The following is a 20239-nucleotide window of genomic DNA, read 5'->3' as shown; positions in this document are numbered from 1 at the left end:
AGATCACTGAGAAAAATACAAGCATTTACATTTTCTGTTTTAAATACAATTGTCACATTGTGCACACTGCAGTTTATGGGACATAAAGAAATATTTTCTGTTCCAAAATTTACAAATGTATTTGACATATAACACTGGATGTTAAAACCTGCAAGGTTTACTGATACACACACAAATATCATATCATTGCCCCAGTCTGGGGTCTTCAGCTCAGAAGGCAGGCTGCAGTCTGTAATTAGAATCATAGAATCATGGAACAGTTTGGGTTGGAAGGGACTTTTAAAGGTCATCTAGTCCAACCCCCCTGCCGTGGGCAGGGACATCTTCCACCACCTCTCTGGGCAACCTGTGCCAGTGTTTCACCACCCTCAGTGTAAAAAATTTCTTCCTTATATCTTCCTTATTAGGACTAGCTTTACATCAGTTAAGAGGCAAAAACTAGCTAACAGCAAAAAAAGCACAAGCAATGGCATCTGTTGAGCTAACATTTTGATTCTGTGTATTGATAGCATTAAGTAAATACTAACAACCCAATATTCCTATCATTTATACAGTAATTTTACTCATTCCATTTAGCCACATTATGTTAGAAACTTGGAATAAGATAACTGATTTCATGGACAACTGGTTCACCTTCCTCAAAACTTACTACGTATGAAGCACTGCAAGACATGAAATACATAAAGGGTAAAACAATAAACAAAATAAAATCAGAAGTGTCTGAAGAATGCAGGCAGAACAAAAAGCATTTAAGTACATTTATAAGACCCATTAAAGCCTTAAGAACTGGGCTAGTAAGCCTAAATTAAATTCTTACCTGCATCAAACATATCGAGCAGATTCACTAACGTCTCAAAAGCTGCAAGGCGTACACTGCTGCCCTCATCTCTTGCCAGTTCTACTAACTCAGGAAGCACCACAGTTTTTGTTAGTTCTGTCCTGCAAAATGAGGCAAGCAGTCAAGAGAAAACATATAATGAAACAATATTGCCACAGCAAAACAGAATTCTTCCTTGAAATACTCATTTAGATATTTTTTGGGTAGTCAAGAAGGAAAAACTGACAAAGTTGTAAGGAAATGAAAATTAAATAAAAACCTCCAGTTAATCTCAGGACTTTTTTCTTTGTCAGCCAAAGAAACATGCAAGTTTAAAATGCGAGCTTCCATCACTAAAAAAGCATTCAAATTAGCTCGAAATAAATCAGAGAAAATGCAGTCTGAAAAACCTCAAAGGAGTCCAGCTACTTCACTGTGTCACTAAGAAAACTATTCTGATCAAATATGCAGAAACTGCTCAGTGCAATGGTCCAAAGCCAAACATTATTAAATATGAGCCATGTTGGATTGAAGTGTCTGGAAATCTTACGCTTCAAAGCTGAGCCTTCTTTACAGGGGTAAGCAACTACTGCTCAGAGAAAACACGTTTTCCCAACTAGCCCAAACACTAGCTTTTAGGTTTGTTTTAAGGTAGTAAAGAAAGGGTTCTGCTTGTCTCTTTTTGCCTTGGTAATTACTAGCACTATCTGAGTGTGTGACAGTCCTGACAACTTGAATCTATACATTGGCAGCAGGTTGCTGTATTAGGGACCGACTTAGAAATCAGAGTTTAATTAGAGAGGTGACTAAGGAGGAGTGAAATACTCGACACAAACATTTGCGCAGTAAGGTGACTGGCATAAGTAAGATGAAAAGAGATTCACTTTTTGGAGCAAAAGTATAGTTTCTGTAGAAGCTACCAATCAGCATAATTTCCCATGTCCCAGCATGTAACAAATTGTTGATTGCTTTAAGAGATTAGAAAGATCTTGTTCTACCAATGAGAACTGGGAAGACATACCCAGTATTTCCTTTTTTTTTTGTCATGCTCATTTTTTATTTATAGTAGTCAAGATTTCTAGTGTTTGAATTTGTCTGCATTTGAGCTAAGAAGCCCGCTTAGTCCTGTTCTCGTGTATGAGCTCTGCTCGTCAATTAGTGAAAGCTGTTGTAAGCACCACATCTCAAGAACGGGACCTCAGCAATTTACAATAGCCAGGGATCTGGCCCTCAATGTTTATACTGCCCAAAATATAAACCTGCAGGGGAACACTGATAAAATTACACTACATGAGCATTAACCAAGATGACAAAATCAAAATTATGTTTGACACTTTGAGCAACTGTGTATGAAGAATTTAGACTCTGTCATTCCAATCACAGTTTTTAATACAGAACTAATCACAACCTCCAGGATGACAGATTTTTACTGAAATAAAAGTGCCCAAAATACCCCTTCCAATCAAACTAAACAAGTAACAGCTGTCCCTTTTGTAAACCAATAATAGTTTCAAATGTTTATAATCAGCATCAAAGTGATTTGCACCTTACAGAGTTTATTATTCTTACCAGCAAATCAAGATGTAGCTTAAGGGTATTCTTCCAAACAGATGATTAATCATTCATATAAAATTATGAGAAAATGGCATATCATTTAGTGGTAACATCACTGAATAGTAAAAATAAGCATTGGGACTGTTGTCACATTATGCCTTCAACATTTACCTAAAAACGTGCTTATTTCTGTTTATTTAATTGTCTCTATTTTCCTACTACCTATTCATCCTCAACATGAAACACTGCAATAGTTCACATACCGAAAATACCGACAGTTCACTGTTTCTTATGAGATTAAAGCACCTAAATCATTGGGAAGGGAATAGGCAGAAACCTCAGAGAGAAAACAGTGTATATGGATACATTAACGCTAAAAATAAAAGTTAGGGAGGAAAGAATTAAAGAAAAATATACAGAACGGACCACTAATTGATGACTATGTATTTAGGCCTATTAAACCCCACTACTCTAAGGCTGGGTAAATTGCCAGTAATACTGTCATTTGCCACGGCATAACACCTATCTTGTTTTAAGACTTTCATCTCCCAGGTATAATAAATGCAATTTAGTTCATTTTAAAGACACTAAACAGAATGAAGAGAATTTTACTTCCTTTCTAAAACGGTCACTTGTTAGTATAAGATATAGCCACCTTGTTACAAATGAAAACAACTTTTTTGCTTCTTCTTTCACACTGCTTAGTATACGTTGAACTTAAACAGCATTTGGAGGAGGAGTGAGGAAAACAACACAAATGCACACATTTAGTTCTTATTTTAACACCCGGCTGCACATATACCTATCTTAAATGTAAAATAAACTTGCTGAAAGCAAATTCACACAGATTCACACAAACTGTGAGTGCTTCTTAAAGGCTACCACCAAACCCATTTTCTGCTTCTCAATAGACTGAGTCACAAGGCAAGAAAATCTGTGCAGTCGTACATTTTTAAAACATAAAAAATGTTTCACTAATATCTGAAAGGAATATTCTCTAACTATACGCATACCCTAGATATTATGGGTAAAAGAACTCAACATACTTACGCTATTTAAAAAAAAATTATTTTGCTGTATTATGTGTCATAAATTTTCAAAGCCAAATTCATATGATTACTTCTCAGCTCTTGACTATAGCTGAGGTTAACTGAGAAGATTAGAGGAATCAATGGATACGCAGACAGTATCTCAAATAAGACACCAAAAAAATCTCATGGGATTGAGCAATAACAAATGAGAAAAGAGGAAGGAAGGTGATTGAGACAGACAAGAACATATGTTGAAACATATGGAGAAAAGGAGGCTGAGGGGAGACCTCATCGCTCTCTACAACTACCTGAAAGGAGGCTGTAGCGAGGTGGGTGTTGGTCTCTTCTCCCAAGTAACTGGCGAAAGGACGAGAGGAAATGGCCTCAAGTTGCGCCAGGGGAGGTTTAGATTGGACGTGAGGAAAAATGTCTTTACTGAAAGAGTGGTTAAACATTGGCACAGGCTGCCCAGGGAAGTGGTTGAGTCACCATCCCTGGAAGTATTTAAAAGACGGGTAGATGAGGCGCTTAGGGACATGGTTTAGTGGGCATGGTGGTGTTGGGTTGACGGTTGGACTCGATGATCTTGGAGGTCTCTTCCAACCTTAATGATTCTATGATTCTATGATTCTATGTCCAGTTCCACAGTCACAAAGCCTTCTGAAAATATCCAGGTAGAAAAGTGGGGGGGGGGGGGGAGAGAGAAAGAAAAAAAATATTGCTTTCCAAATATGTTTCTGTGGATTTCCATTTTGCTGGCATCAAAAATCTTCAAACTAATGTGACAGTTAGAACCATCCCTCCCTTCAAAACTTGATAGTTATGAAAAAAAAAAAAAATCAAACCGGTCACTCCCTGAAGATAAACAGAACCCTCTCTTTCACTCATCTTTAATCTCCCATTAAACAGAATTCAATTTTAAGATACATAAAGATACATGAGATACATGCATACAGTAAAAATAAATGCAAGCTCAAATTATTCAGTAATTCAGTTTAGTAAAATGCGTGTTAAATTCTCAGTTTTACAAATATCAACAATATCGACAAATACTACCTTTCTCTTCTGTAATCACAAGTTCTTTTAAATTCAAAGCCATTCAATATGGAAAATGGTAAAGTGATTTACCGTGCTAACCCATGTTTTGTTATTAAAAAAAAAAGTACAAAACAAATGAGTAACTTCAGTGAGATGAGTAACATTGTGTTTTCACATTATGCACATCCTCTGAACTTTTGCAGGACAAGGACCTTGCAGAAGAGGTGCCTAAAGCACATATATAAAATTATTTTGTATGCAATAAAGACAAGTTTATCTAGGAATCTAGAAATTACTAACCTGCATGACCTTACCAAAACAGTTAAATTAAATACATGGCAGTAATGCTTAGTTCTTGCTGTGAATATTCATTCCCTACATCTGAGTAAGATAAAACACTGCCTGAACATACACTTTTCCAGTATTCCATGGCTGAGACGTAAATCACATTGCTTCAGGAATTTCTGGAGTTTTGTTTTTGTTTTTTTTAAATAACTGAATATTTTAAACCACAACATAATTCTCCATTAAAAAAAAAAAAAAAATCATTCCACAGCCTCAGGAAGGCATCTTTTCCACGAACACCAGTACTAACAAACTGAAGTGCATATTTACCGTATCTTTCGAGTTACATTTCAGTTTCAGCCTCATCCTTGACTTTGCTCATAAATTCACAATTTTAAAAGCCAGAGGGACTCTTAAGATCTAATCTGTTCCCACTGTATAACACAGGGCAGGGAACCTTACTTGATAATTTCTTCAAGTCTGTTAAGAGAAGTTACTGCTTTTTTTCCTTCCTGACACAATAACAGGTGGACAGACCTGAAATTTTAAAATATTTGTTCACTCAGAACCCAATCCTGTGTGGGTAGTTAACATGTTCTATTTATTAAAATAAACATTCCAGACTTTTTCTATTCCTATATATGCAATATTGAAAGTCTTCAAGCTTAGAGTAGAAGTTGATACTGAACTGAAATTTGCTTACAAAACACATTTTGCCTTTCGCAAAAAAACGCACAGTAATTATTAGAAACTGCTAATACTTGCCACAATCCTCTTCCATTTTTAAATAAGCCCAATGACATGAATGGATAATTGAGATGATTTCAAGAAGCTATAGATGAACTCATTTACAAAAAACTGTTGTTTGTATGCTTCAGCAATTTTACTATCAGAGAGAAAGAAAAATCTGAAAATGGAAAAGAGCCAACTGCCAACAGCCAATTCCTAAGAACACATCTGTACACTCCAAATTCATTATTAAGTACGCATGAATTAAGTTAGAAATCTTAAAAGGAGTTTTTAGGTTACCATTAAATATTTTAGAGAAAGATTTTGCATTAAGAAGCAGTTATGCAAATTGTACTCACCCTATTCCTTGAGCTATATGCTCCAGTTGCCGACACATGCAAGTTCTAACTTCATATTCCACATCCTGGCACAGTGATTTTACCAATGGAAGAATCTCTCTTTTAATACTAAAAATGTGAACGTTTTTTATTAATATACAGAACAAAAACATATAAAATCCACTCTGCAGTACTCAAATTTTACCTATATATTACTTCTAATGGCAATTTTTTTAAAACTAATTTATCACACATGGTAAACGATTTTTCTGAGAATTTGCAATTCTAAAACAATACTGTACATCAGACACAAATATGTGCTATAAAGAAACAGAAAAAGGATTATTTACAGTCATAAACTGCTCATATTTAATCTATTTTTTTTTTTAAACTACAAAAATAGTAGGTAGACTTAGAGATGCTGTCCTCATTTAATAACCATCTTCAGTACAATTTTTGAACAGCCACTGTAAGAATACAAAGAATTATATAAATGGAAGCGCAAAGCCCAATTAATTGTCTCTAATACCTCATCTTTGGTATGCATGTATCACCAAAGATATTTGGGAAGAAAGTAGAAAAACAATTTAAGATTACAAGCTTCAGTAGTGCAATGTCTTTATGCAAGTAGAGCCAAGTATTCATGTTAAATCAATGGCAGATACAAAATAACTATTTTGAATTCTATTTAAGTAAAAACACATACTATAATTGGCAGAATCAGCCATTGTGTTTCCTTTCACTGCCCAAGATGCTGTCATGAGTATTCATACAATATCTCTATCCAAATCCTTATGTTGTTGCAAAACTCAAGAGAAACAATATGAAGCCGCAGACAAGCAAATTTTCAAGCCAGCCTGCACAGCCTCCACTCATCCCAGTGAAAATTAATTTACCTCTTACAGCAAAATTTGGCCTCAAGTTTCAAAAACTGTACAAAGTCTTGGGAGTTTGGCATTTGAGAATACTCTGAAGTAGGGACTAGTTCCAAAAAAGACTTGTTTTTAACTAGCTGTTGGAACAGAGGGTAGAAAAACTAATGTTCTATTCCAAGGTCGGGACTTTTTCAATACTCTATAAAAATAACCTGGGAGTCATGTGAAATACAAAAGAAAGGTTTTTAATTATAGTATAAATTTTATAAGGAAAAATGGTGCCATTCTGAAGAAGAATGTGAAGATATGCTTATATATTGCCTACTCCTGAGGCCAGACACGTCGCCTGAGCCTCTACCAAGACCCCTGCTGCAAGGGGAATGAGAGTGTTTCATGAATCTTACTCAGCCTGCCACGTTCTAAACCTGTGGATCCAGGTCTCTCTTCAGCCCTCTGAACTGCACTCAGAGCCCTCTACCGGAGGATCAATATGTCCCAGAAAATTCTCAGCCATCTTCTGAACACGTAGCTTCTGTACAGAAATTGTGCTATTATCTGTTCACTGAAATGAGGGGTTTCCTATTTCTGAACAGCAAGGAATCATATTAAAGAAACCCAACAAAAGAAGGTATGATTATTTGAATTTATTATGGCTAACACTATTGTAATTTCTCATAAGATTCCAAGTGATCTGGAAATTCACTTAATTTTCATGAGAATGTAACATCAAATAAATAAAAACAATTGTGATTCTGCCAGAATTCTACAAATTTTGAAGATTCAAAGGCTTTGGTAACATTCTCAAAAAATACTACTTTACCATGCTCATTTCCTTTTCATTGCTTCTAGTTCTTTTTTATTGAAGAAAAAAAATCATAATTAAAAGAAATTTATTCCTAAATGTCTTGTCATGTGGTCCTGTCATTCATCTTTTCTGTTACGCTGAATTCTTGCATTTTGGAGCAGATCAAAATCATTACTAGAGTGGACTTCCTCAGCTAGGCATGGTTTCTGTGCATTTAGTAGCCCTCAGTAGATTTCTTTTGTAATGCAAAGTCACATGTGGCCAATTGCCTGGATAGCAAAAACATTTGGTGAAATGGCCCTACTATCATAAGACTGGATAAACTGTCCAAAGAACATACCATACCAACTGCTTTGGGCAGATAAATTATTCAGATTTACTTTCGTCATTGCTTCCCTCTTCCGCACCACTGTCCAAACCCACAGACACTGAATCTAAGAGCTGGATAATACCAGGCAACAACAATGGCTCCTGATACATCTCCATATAATTAGGGATAGAAAAGTATATCTATATGTTAGATTTGGTTAGACAAATAAAAAGTTAGGAACAGTATTCTTCTCTATGACAAGATACTCTAAGGTGAAGTTGTGTTTTGTCTCTGTAAATTGCAGAGAAATCCAGTTTGGCTTATTTCCTAGTAAGAAAAACAATATGGAAGAATGGCATGAAAATGGTACCCATTCAAAACTGTGGAAGAACATACAAACTGAAGTTATAAACTGATAACCGTCAGCAAGTCTGAATATGCTAGTTATCTAATGAACATTTTTTTACTATTAATAAATATCCAGATAAAGGGATCTGTAAAAGGAAAGCATTTAATTTTTGCAATAAAGTCTACTTTTCTTGTAGTAATTTTTGCCCACTAATAGAGAAATACTGGTATATACTGTGGAATGAAAATATATGTAGGGTTTACTTACATATGAGCTTCAAATTTGTTAGCTAATTTTCCCATGATTTTACAACTAACTAAGCGGGACTGAAGTGTTTGAGAAAGCTGTGCTTTGGAAACAAGTGGATTCAGGATCTATATGAAAGAAAAAAGAAGAAATGTGAACAGAAGAAATGTGAGCAGTAAATAATGTATTCCCCTTCTTAAAAAAAAAATCTAGAAAAACGTATCCCAAATGTCATCTACCCCTTTCATGGAATTAATCAGTACTAACAATAATAATGCCTATGTACGTTAACAGTCTATTGGAAAGCTGTATTTAATATTCAGTGCTAACTATAGCATACGAAACCCATATTTTGGCCCAAATAGCAGTTTATGATTCACATCACAGCCACAGTTTTACATCTGTCTACTTGTGTCTTTATTTTGAGACTAAGTTGTATATGAATATTTATAGCTATTAGCTGGTAATTTTCACAAAAGTTGTTAAATATGTTCCTGCACAAGAAAAAAAATGCAGAGAAAGGAAAAGGAAGCTTCTCTGAGATTCTTTCTCATAAGTTTTCCCAGGAAACACCACTTCTGATGTAAAGTTTTGAGGCAATGATCCCTCTTGATCATGCATACTTTGGGGATCTGTAGGGAAGAGGTTTCATTTCCATACAGATGCAGAAAACCTGCATCTTTATTGGAGCTCTGCTGTCATTTGTTGGATCACCTGTGTGGTGCCAGAAACAAAGAAAGGCAGGCCTGCAGAGCACCGTATTTACATTTTTTTTGCCCAGAAATAATCACAGAAATCCAGGTGCCAGGCCAAAAGGAACATTACAGAGAGGTATCTCCTGTAGTCTGCCACAGTTCCTCACTCAATCTCTTGTGCAGAGCTCCACAAAAGGATAATATCCAGGGCAGGAAAGTCCAACAAAATTCTAAAAGCATTTTTCTCCTCCTCTTACCAGCTGAAATTTTGAGGTAAGAGAATCTTACCACTGCAAGGACAAATATATCACCCAGACTAGAATTAGTACATGAAGTATGCTTCTAACTATAACACCGCATAAAGAAACATATTATTACCTACAAAACTGTGTATTACTTATTTAGTCTTTGAACTATGACAGCAAACACACCATGTCTAATAATACTAACTCCAATTACTAACCTAGACACAGTCTCTCCCATGAAGTGGCCATTGCCAGAGACAGGATACTGGGTTAGGCTGACCTTTGGTCTGACACACACACCTTTCCTTATGTCCTTGAAATCTAGGATTGTCCTATGATTTTTACTTACAAAAAAAAATTAACAACTAGAATATTCCAAGTTTTCTGATACAAAGATCCTTCAAGTAACACAAAAAGCTCCTTTTGAGATTCCGGTTTCTGTATAGCTGCTGAATCAACACTGCTTTATCAAGTTGTGATCTTCCCAAAGCAAATTTTTGTGGAAACTTATAAATGTGTTCCTAGAGACAAATCAGGGGAGAAACTCCACCTTGCTTAAATGGCATCTTTAAAATTACATTACAATTAGATTTTGGAGGTGACTAGAATAATTTCTCTTTTTTTTCCAACCTAACTTCTCACCCTTCAGAAGTTTATGTTTTAAACAGTGCTGGATTTCAATTACCCACTAATTTTCATGAGTATTTTTGTACTACACAAACGATAATATATTTAAATCTCCGTATTGTTTTAAATTATAAACACAGTAAAATATGCCTGTTGCAAAGCTTTTAAACTTAACAATGAAATATGAATACTCAAAACAAAACTGAATAAATTAGCTGAGTAAAGGGGAGTGACATTATGACAGTGACAGATTTTCTTCCTCTTTCTTGAGCTACACAGTGAAAAATTAAGGGTGTTTGCAGGGCATTAGGTTTTTGGTACATGAAGAACAATTGAAATACACAATGAAACGGATTTCTAGCATTCAATCCCATTTAGCAGAAATCAGAATTTTAGTCCAGTAGAAAACAAAAATGTAGTTCTTTAATGAAGACGACACAGAATGAGATACTATCCTGTAAACCAAAACAGGATACATGAAAACGTTACTGAGAATGCTAAGTGCAGGGGAAGTGTTACAGTAAATAGTTTATTTGCTGAAGAACACTAAAATTTTTTAGGGTCACCTTTCTGTCTCGCCTTTTAGCACATTCCTTTCTCACAGCATGTTCTGCAAGCATTACTGTTTTCACAGGCATAGAACTGCCACAAATCTTACTGAAGTGAATGAGACTTGCAGGGAACTACAATCTTACAAAATATTATTAATTTGTTGTTAGTGGGAGAATATTATTACCTCGTGTCTGATAGTCTCTTTTGGTAAAGCTTCTATTACAGCAAGAAGAGTTTCTAGCCATGCATTGCTGACACCTGTTAGAAAGAAAAGGGTTATGTGTTATGTTGTACATATAACGAGTATAACAAAACACACACCAGTTTTACAAAATTAGTTCTCATTTTTTAAACTCATCTCTTCAAGGAGCTATATATCTAAAAGCCACTAAATTAATATTCAAGGCTTCAAACACTCATTAAGAGTGTAGGATAGGTGAGAAGCAAATTCTGTTCCGGTAGAGGAAAATAATTATCCTGTTTGTTTTGAAAAGATGATTTCCCTCATTTAGAAGCATATTCTTTCTTATACCCACTGAAACTTTCTAGTTTTACAATAGGTCCTTTTTTCTTCCCATCCTAAAAATAGTGTCAAAGAAGTTAAGAAAAACTAATCATTACAGCAGAAACGTCAACCATTCTCCCTCTATTTTCTCAGCCAAGGAACCCTGGTACTTCAGTAGAAGCTTGGACTTAGTAACAACTTTGGGATTTAGTCCTTCAGACAAAGTGTTTTTGTTTGCTTCAATCAGAATTACATTTAAATATCAGTATGTAAGTGGTCAGCATGCAAAAATCTTTTCATTCATGCAAGTCTAGATACAAAGTCACAGTGACTGCACTCACTGCTTTACACAGTATTGTACGATCACTAAGGAAACAAAACATATAGAAGTAATCAGTCATCAGCATAGTTGTACAGCCCTGACCTGCATCTCTGTGTTCCAGGTGCTGGAGAATGATGTGTAGGAAGGAGTGCGAGTACGTATGAATGGACACTGACTCCTCTTGCAGAACAGTCAAAAATGAAACAGCAGCTGTTAACTGCATTTCCACTCCTGCAACATGCAGCACCTCCTGTATAATTACAAGTTATATCAAATTTAAAGCATGAGGCAGAAATAAACTGCAAGAACATTCAAATTTTTACATTCATTTTTTAGAGTGAATATGCAACAACCTGGGTCAACTACAAAATTGGCTGCAAAATTATTTTCTCTTAACAGCAATTACTTGGAGATATTAAATCTCTTATAGTATGAACCTTTTAAGAAAAATAAAGTTAATGATAATATTTTTTGCACTTTCAGTTTCACCAACGCATATGAGTGGATTTTTCAACTTTACAAAATGAGAGGTAAAAAGAGACCAGCCAACGATTGCACTTCTGCTGTTTATGCACATGAATAAAAAAAGAAATATTTCATTCATCCAGTGAGAGATACTAAAATAGCAGAAGGCAATTTAAATTTCATCCCTTGCCAACTGACATAGAACACAAATGAAAATGAATATATATATATATATATAGTCTTAAGAATAGCAAGATGTACTAGAATATTTATCTAGGTAACTCAGCATTTACTAGGACTTAGCTTTTACATACAAGAATACAATTAATTAGGCTGTCTCTAAAAGCACCCATTCAAAAGTTAAACAAATATAATATGGGAACGAAATATTACTAAATTTTTTGAATGAAACAAAAAGGAAATTTAAATTTCAAATTTATGCACATGCCAAAGAGCTTGTAGGATGCAATCTATGACACAGCATTCATTTTAAGTATGTACATATCTATCAGCTAGGTGAACATTGCATTTGTTCACTTCTCTAACTGTATCTCTCTATCTCATGAGAAAATAAAGTGCATTATTCTACTACTAAAGCATTACACTCATTTTACAAATTATTCCGAATTCAGTAAGAGTTTAATGCCCTTACTTCCTATTTAACACTTTACATATGTGGTCTTGCTTCTTTTTTTAAAGTGCTTGAGAGGAACCGTGTTTTCTCAGATCACATATCAAAAATCAATAAGCTGATATTTTAATTTTAAAAATAAGAAAATATCCATTATGCACCTAGGTATTATATAGCAGAGGAATTTTGCTGAGAAAATACAGTTTGCAGAGAAAATCTCAGAAATTATTTAGTAGACTTTGCTTACTTCAAAGTAAAACAAGAAGTTTTCATTACACAAATGTCAACCAGTTTGTGTGTGCAAATGTATAATTTCTGGTTTATCTGATTTCAAAGAGAACCATTACTTACCTCTCAACAGCTGTCTCAGTTTACAGCTGTGTATATTTGTAACAGCATTCTCTGTGCCCCTGCTCCCCCACACGAAAAAAAGAAACAGCATTGTGCAGCTTACCAATCAAAGTGTGATAAAATATTTGCATTCAATAGCCACAGGAACCACCCTCTTGTTATCTCCACAGCCTACCTCTGCCCTTGTTCCTCCATTGTTATTACAGCAGCCAAGAATAAGGACACCTACCAATTTTGTAATTTGAATGTTTCTGGGATCAAAATACCTGTGCATACTGTTCTGGGATTTTGGCTTATGCTTGTTAAAAAAAAAAATCCCCAAAATAATCAAAAGAACTACCTACACACTGTAGATGCTAAGACACCACTGCAGACCAGAACATAATGGAGATGAATTCAATTTTATGTACGAATTCACTCTGTACGCAATGCAAACAGGGTTACTTACCATCAAATAAAGTTTCCACATAGTCTCCTCCACAGATCCACACAAGTCTGGATAATTATGTGTGAGAACACATTCTCTGGATGTGCCTCCTCATGGACCTCGGAGACACTGAAATGTAAATTTCTAGATTGCTTACCTGCCTGCATTGATGTTTGCACTCAGAATTGTACAGTTCCACATATGAAAATGTATGGGTCTCCTCATTCCGATTTCACTGAACTCAAGTTGAGTGACTTAAATTTACGTAATATAAATTTATTTATTTAGAAAGTAATTAATTTTCTAATTAATTTAAAAATACATGGATCCTCCACAGCTGCTCACTCTGGAGGAAAAAAGCTTTTCCTGTCTATCTTACTCAGACAAGCATATTTAAAGGAATTTAAGGATATTAGCATGTTCTTGAACTATCCTAATGTCTACGAGTTAAACTCGGGCATCAAAACTTGCAAAATTTAGAAAGCCTGGCTTATTCCAGTAATTGGAAAACAGAAAATTCACCTCGCACTTTATGTCCTGCAGCAACAGAATTCTCTTGAAAGAACGCTGCAAGCAGAAACATAGTCAGTCGCTTTAGTAACTGCGTTGATATGACAGAAATCTTCATTTAGGACTAGAAAGACACAGAAATAATGGAGATTACAGAAGCTCAAAGATACAATGAGGATGGACCTTAAAAAAATCAATGTTAGGTATAGGACAGGGTGAAAATCACCCCACCTCTTCTTAAACTATAAAATCAACTAGGAAAAAAGAAAAGCTTTCAAGGGGAGACTGATATATTAGGAAAATAAGTAACTGTGAAAATGCGTTTGGAACTAATCAGACAGCACCAAATAAGGCTTGATGTATACACTTCAACAGGAGTAGCCATAGTTTTCTGCAATCACAGCATTTGGAAATCTCTCTTACTAGTCAATCAGATAGACACCTGCAATCTCCCTCCACTGCTTCTGGTGGCAGTGCCCAAAGATGGAAAACAGGGAAAATACTAAAAACATCATTTGAAAGGAGCCATCTGGTGCACAACAAGAAATGCTGAGAAGAAAGCCTAAGCTTTCCCTAAATCTGCATTTCAATGACTTCCAAGGTTCATGAGGAGGTGCATGCAGAAATCCAGAGTGGGGATCTCTATGCAAAAGAACCATGCAAGGATGACACTTCATTTTAACTGTAGAATTTTAAAAAATATTTCATAATCTCATTCCTATGTTAACATCTAAATGATATACAACATATTTGTTTTATTAGCATAACCAAAATACTGACACCCAATTTAATCATTACTTAGATCTGGCATATTTGTTGACATATTGTATGTTTGATTTTGCTCATCTCAGACCTAAAACACTTATGTTAAATATATAAAGGGTCTTTGATATCATTTTAATTTAATTAGGTTTTAAGGAATGATAAGCAATTTGCATATATCTATTTCTATATTTATTTATAAAAGTAACCAGGTTATCAATTTCTCACAAGTGAAATAAAAATTTGTAATGTACCCAGCCAGAACATTCCTTGCATTTATTTCTTCCTGTATCTGTTTTATCCTCAGCTCTAATAAAAACAGTATTTTTTTTTTTGCTTTTGGGTTTCTGCAAGTATGCTAAATAAGTACACTGGTTTCCCTACCCAGTTATATGGTGATGATACTTTCAGATAAATAGCACCCTGAAACTACTATACAACTCATTTTTCATGTGCAAATTTGAATTCACAAATTATTTTTCGCAATCTACAGAAGTGAAACCAAGTGCAGTAATTTAAGTCAGCTTATTTCCCTGCAATGCCAGACTACATTTGCAAGACTCTAATTGCAGTTGAGTTCGATTATGCCTTTATAGACTATAACAGTTTCCATTTAATGATCAGGACTATTCCTCCAATAAAAACAAGGATAAGAAAAAAAAAATCAAGTGCTTAATGATGCCAAATATGGTTTTGCAGTTAAAAGTGAAGTGAACATGGGTACAACGGAACTGTTCTTCTATTACAGATTAAATAAATATTAGGTAACAGAACACCATTGAAGAACCTGCTTTATAAGAGTATAGCCACAGAAAGAAATTTAACTGATATACATTCCAGAAAGTTTTAATTTATAAAGCTTAAACCTGAAAGGAACACTTAGATTTAGACTGACCTCATTATATTTCACTCTCTTACCTCTGCCTTGAGCACATGAACTTAAGTTTCATTTAATTTATCATCCAGGAAGGTATTCAGTTTGGATTTAAATGACACTGCAAGATGAAAAACACACTACTGTTCTCAGTTATTTGCTCAAAGATTGATTGGATTTATTATTAAAATTGTCTGCTTCATTTCTAATATTTCTGTCTTCAATTCCTAACTCTTTTTTTTCATATACTGTTTTCAATATTGAATGTTCTTCAATATTATGCAGGAAGATATTTTTACAAAGTAATTAAGTACTGCCTGATCTAAATACACTGAGCTCCAACTCCCACCGTACAAGTATTTTCCAGGCCCTAGGCCCTGATCATGCTAATGATCATCCTTTTAAATTTTTCCTCCATCCCTATATAAAAAACCTAAGACTAGAATCAAAAACTCTATTCCCATATTAGACTGTTTATTAAAGACAGAGAGGCAAAGTCTACCAATCCTCCACACCCTGACAAACAAGGGTAAAAAAACCCCAGCATTTATTATTACTCTTTCATTTCAGGAAGAACTCGGCTCTCAAAGCAGAAACTCCAGAGACAAAAATGGATTTGGTATGTTAAACAGACAATAAAAAAAAAAACTTTTCTTGAAACCAGCAGGTTGGTTTAGGAAAGAAGGCATTATGAATGTCATAATAACATGTGGTAGTAACTGTAGAAACTGGATGTAAGTTAAAGGGTTTTCAATTACTTTGCAACTTCAAGTCATTCTTTTTCTCAAAGCATTTTTTTTTAATACACATATATATATTTAAACAAAATGCCTATTGACCTGCATCATATAGCACAGAATATGATAACTAGAAGTACTTTAATGCTTTCTAAACAATCTGTCAGTCTATACTAGTCCTCAGTTCTGAGGACAGCTATTTCTTGGCCATTTGCTGAATTTAAATAATCAGACAAGTTGGAACAGCTCATCTTAAGAAATAGGAGTCTCCTGGGATCACAGAAGTTTCAGGAGATAATATGAAGTTGAAAGGTGATGTCTGATATTCACAGAATCACAGAATGGTTGAGGTTGGAAGGGACCCCTGGAGGTCATCTGTTCCAATCCCCCTGCTCAAGCAGGGCCACCTACAGCCAGAACATGTCCAGACAACTTTTGAATACCTCCAAGGAGGGAGACCACAACCTCTCTGGGCAACCTGTGCCAGTGCTTGGTCACCCTCACAGTGGAAAAGTGTTTCCTGACTTTCAGAGGGAACCTCCCGTGTTTCAGTTTGTGCCCCCTGCCTCTTGCCCCGTCACTGGGTATGACTGAAAAGATCCTGGCTCCGTCCTCTTTGCATCCTCCCTTCAGGTATTTATATACATTGATAAGATCCCCTTCAAGCCTTCTCTTCTGCAGGCTGAACAGTCTCAGCCCTCTCAGCCTTTCCTCAGAAGAGATGCTCCAGTCCCTTAATCCGCTTTAATATGCCCATGTCTCTCTTGTACTGGGGAGCCCAGAACTGGACACAGTGCTCCAGGTGTAGTAGAGTAAAAGGTGGAGTAGAGGGGAAGGATCACCTTCCTCAAACTGCTGGCAATGTTTTGTCTAATGCAGCCCAGGGGCATGGGGGCTGCGGCAGGGGCACACTGCTGGCTCATGTTCAAATTGGTGTCCACCAGGACCCCTTGCCCTTTTCTGCAAAGCTGCTTTCCAGCTGAGTGGCCCCCAGCATATATCGGTGCATGGAATACTACTGAGTACATCTACCACATGGAACCTAAGACAACTCCGCAGTAGGGCTTGCATTTAAATATCCTACAGAAGAATATTTGCTAAGTAATCAAGTTGAGGACTGCCTACATATTTGTTCCTCATCTTTCAGTCAATCAATTCATAACAAATGAGCAGAATGTAACTCATTAAGTTAGTTTTTCACAAGTACTGAACTATCCCTTGAGCAGCCTCTTTCTTAAGATTAGGAGACAGTGGGAGGATTCCGTTTAAGACCAATTCCACAGGCAGTAAGAAATACACCAAGTACTTTTTCATAATATGGTATTTTTTCTGGAATACTTTTATTAATATAATGTTAAGGTAGCTGCCTTAAAAGTAAAAATAAAAAAGCCGAGAGATATATCCACAAAGCTTTTCAATAAAAGCAGCAACTGATTTCTTCAAAACTTCAGCAAAGAAAACCATGAAATGTAAATGAGAATTTACTGGAGCAATCAAGTATGATTTCCACATGGGCCCACTTTGCTATTTAGTAATCATCTCCTCAGTAGATAGAAATCTGTGTAACATAAGCATGTGACTCAGCCATGTCACCTTTGTTACTAATAAAATTACATACTTTCTTACACCTGGCAATGAGAATCTGATACAGATATAGCAAGAAAACTCATAGCAGCTGCTACAGAAGACTTTTTCTTCTCATCCCTAAAGTGCTTGAGATAGAGAAGACAAGGTGGTAGCTGAGGAGATTCTTAACATAACTCAGACTTTCAGTTCAATGTATTTTAGATCATCAAATTCATATTTAGCTTGAATCGGTAACTAGTTAAAGTCTTTCTGTCTTTCTGAAGCGATCTAAATATTCTTCTTAAGCATTAGTTGTTTGTAACAAGAAAATAACATTCCTGTTGGCAAATTGTGTTAAAAAGGGAAAGAATTTTAAATTATATGGGGGGAAAAAAACCTAAATTCTACAAAGCATCCTGGTAAAATCATGACTGAATCACACTACTGAAAATGTCAAATGTATCTCTAAAAATGTATGGGGAAACTGAGTCTGTCCATAAAATTATGAACACAACTCAATGCTTTGAAAATAAAATTTCTACAAGAAACCCTTGAGATTTTTACCTCTTCTTCCATAGAGAGCACATACATTCAAACAGCTACTACAGCCAAACAGCTACTAACAAACATAAAGTTCCTTTAGCTGACAATTTGTATAAATTAGAACCAGGTTAGTATCAAACTGATCAATTGCATGAGACCAGGCCAGAGACTGTTCTAAATCAAAACTTTGATTTAATCACATGAAAACTGTCAATGGTATCAGTAGAAGACTGACAATATACTGATCCAATGAAAAAAACCCTCAGAAATTTGCTGTTACCAAAATAAACTTTCAGATATTTTGATAGCCCAAACCAATGTATTTTTCCACTCAGCTGGTAGCCTTAAAATCAATGAAAATCACTCTAACAGGCAGGCTAACATAATCAAAGTCTTAATTCCTGTTGTAGCCTTACATAGAGTTATCAGACTTATTTAAGAGTTATTTAGCTTTAGAGTTACTAGGCTTTGCATTTGCGTTTGTGATGCAGTTTGTTCTTATTTGTCTGAAACTGCTCCTTAAACCACACCTTAAATGAACTTTATCATTTCTTCTAGGCAAGGGGTCATACCTGGGGCTGAGTGGAAATACAGAGATATTTATCTTCCTTAAAATCATAGAATGGTTTGGATTGGAAGGAACCTTTAAAGGTCATCTAGTCCAAACCCCCCTGCAGTGAGCAGAGACATCTTCAACTAGATCAGGTTGCTCAGAGCCCCATCCAACCTGGTCTTGAATGTTTCCAGGGATGGGGCATCCACCACCTCCCTGGGCAACCTGGTCCAGTGTTTCACCACCCTCAGTGTAAAAAATTTCTTCCTTCTATCTAGCCTAAATCTACCCCCCTTTAGTTTAAAACCATTCCCCCTTGTCCTGTCGCAACAGGCCCTACTGAAAAGTCTGTCCCCATCTTTCTTTTAAGCCCCCTTTAAGTACTGAAACGCAACAACAAGGTCCCCCCGGAGCCTTCTCTTGTCCAGGTGAAACAACCCAAACATCCTTTATACAAACACATCTGCATATAAAATTACTGTATAACATTACATGGCCAGCATGCATCTACCACAGCTAGCAGTGGCTTACTAAAAATGTGGAGGGCAGCACATGAAACTTCAGACAGCTAAAAGCAAAGTATACTTTTCTAGATAGTGGCATGAAAATCTTAATGTTTGGATGGAAGGAGATTGAGAGTGTCAAAATGAATCATTATGACTGGCTGGTCCTCAAAAAAAGTTCTCAAAAAGCTGTCAAAAACACTGGTAAATCTTTAGAATATGTAAATAGTATTAATTCTGCTTCCTTTTCCTGTTCTAACAGTTTTCAAAAAATATAATACCTGCAATACTTTGTAAATTCAGTGAATTAATGTGGAAGATCTACTGGACATACTTCTCCTAGAGAGTGAGCTTGCAATGAAAGTGGGGGGGTTTTGCCTTTGTTAAAATACTTATACTGGCAGAAAGAGATACATTCAAACCTCCTCACACACAACTTACTCTGATTTTCGGTAAAACCCGACGAAGTGTTTCTGCAGGATTCTGTCGCATCAGGACTGGAAGATTTGCCACCACACTTGTTCCTTGGATATCCTGGCCAGAACTTACAAAAATATATACATACAATACATTACTCTCTGTGATGGTTACAAGCTCACAGCTTTCATTTAAAAAAACAAAACAAAACAAAACAAACCCAAACCAACAACAACAAACCCAAACTACCCAGGTTGTTCATATAATAAGTCGAGAGGCATTACTTTTTTTTTATATAATATGTAGTAGAAAACAACATTAAAATATCAACCATAAAAGCTGTTATGTATCATTTCTAATATGGAATGTTCTGATTTTTAGTGTAGCTTTGGAAAAAATACAAGATGTTTGAAAGATCTTTTCAAACTGGATGATCAAGGCAGTGGTTTTGTGGAAGCTTTTATATTTTAACAATACAAGTGATAAAGCATAGGAAGGGGACAAACAAGATATAAATGAAAACTACACTCAGCATACAACAGTTTAACAGAAATCTACCATTTTTTCCTTTTTGTAG

At 35.6% G+C, this 20239-nt stretch overlaps 1 protein-coding gene across 1 annotated transcript in view; it reads right to left on the bottom strand.

The window, feature by feature from the left end:
- Positions 1-20239, bottom strand: part of PPP4R4 (protein phosphatase 4, regulatory subunit 4) — a 75092-nt gene that overhangs the window by 30800 nt on the left and 24053 nt on the right. The window contains exons 3-8 of the mRNA XM_009332373.1: positions 19687-19789; positions 11426-11573; positions 10681-10754; positions 8399-8505; positions 5814-5921; positions 818-939 (exon numbers count right to left, since the gene is read on the bottom strand). Of these exons, the coding sequence (XP_009330648.1) occupies positions 818-939; positions 5814-5921; positions 8399-8505; positions 10681-10754; positions 11426-11573; positions 19687-19789 (662 nt within the window). The remainder of the gene's footprint in view (positions 1-817; positions 940-5813; positions 5922-8398; positions 8506-10680; positions 10755-11425; positions 11574-19686; positions 19790-20239) is intronic.

The sequence above is a fragment of the Pygoscelis adeliae genome, unplaced genomic scaffold (genome assembly GCF_000699105.1).
Source record: "Pygoscelis adeliae isolate BGI_AS28 unplaced genomic scaffold, ASM69910v1 Scaffold429, whole genome shotgun sequence".
Classification (NCBI taxonomy): domain Eukaryota; kingdom Metazoa; phylum Chordata; class Aves; order Sphenisciformes; family Spheniscidae; genus Pygoscelis; species Pygoscelis adeliae.
The sequence above is the reverse complement of the archived record's forward strand: the minus strand, read 5'-3'. Positions and strand labels throughout refer to the sequence as shown.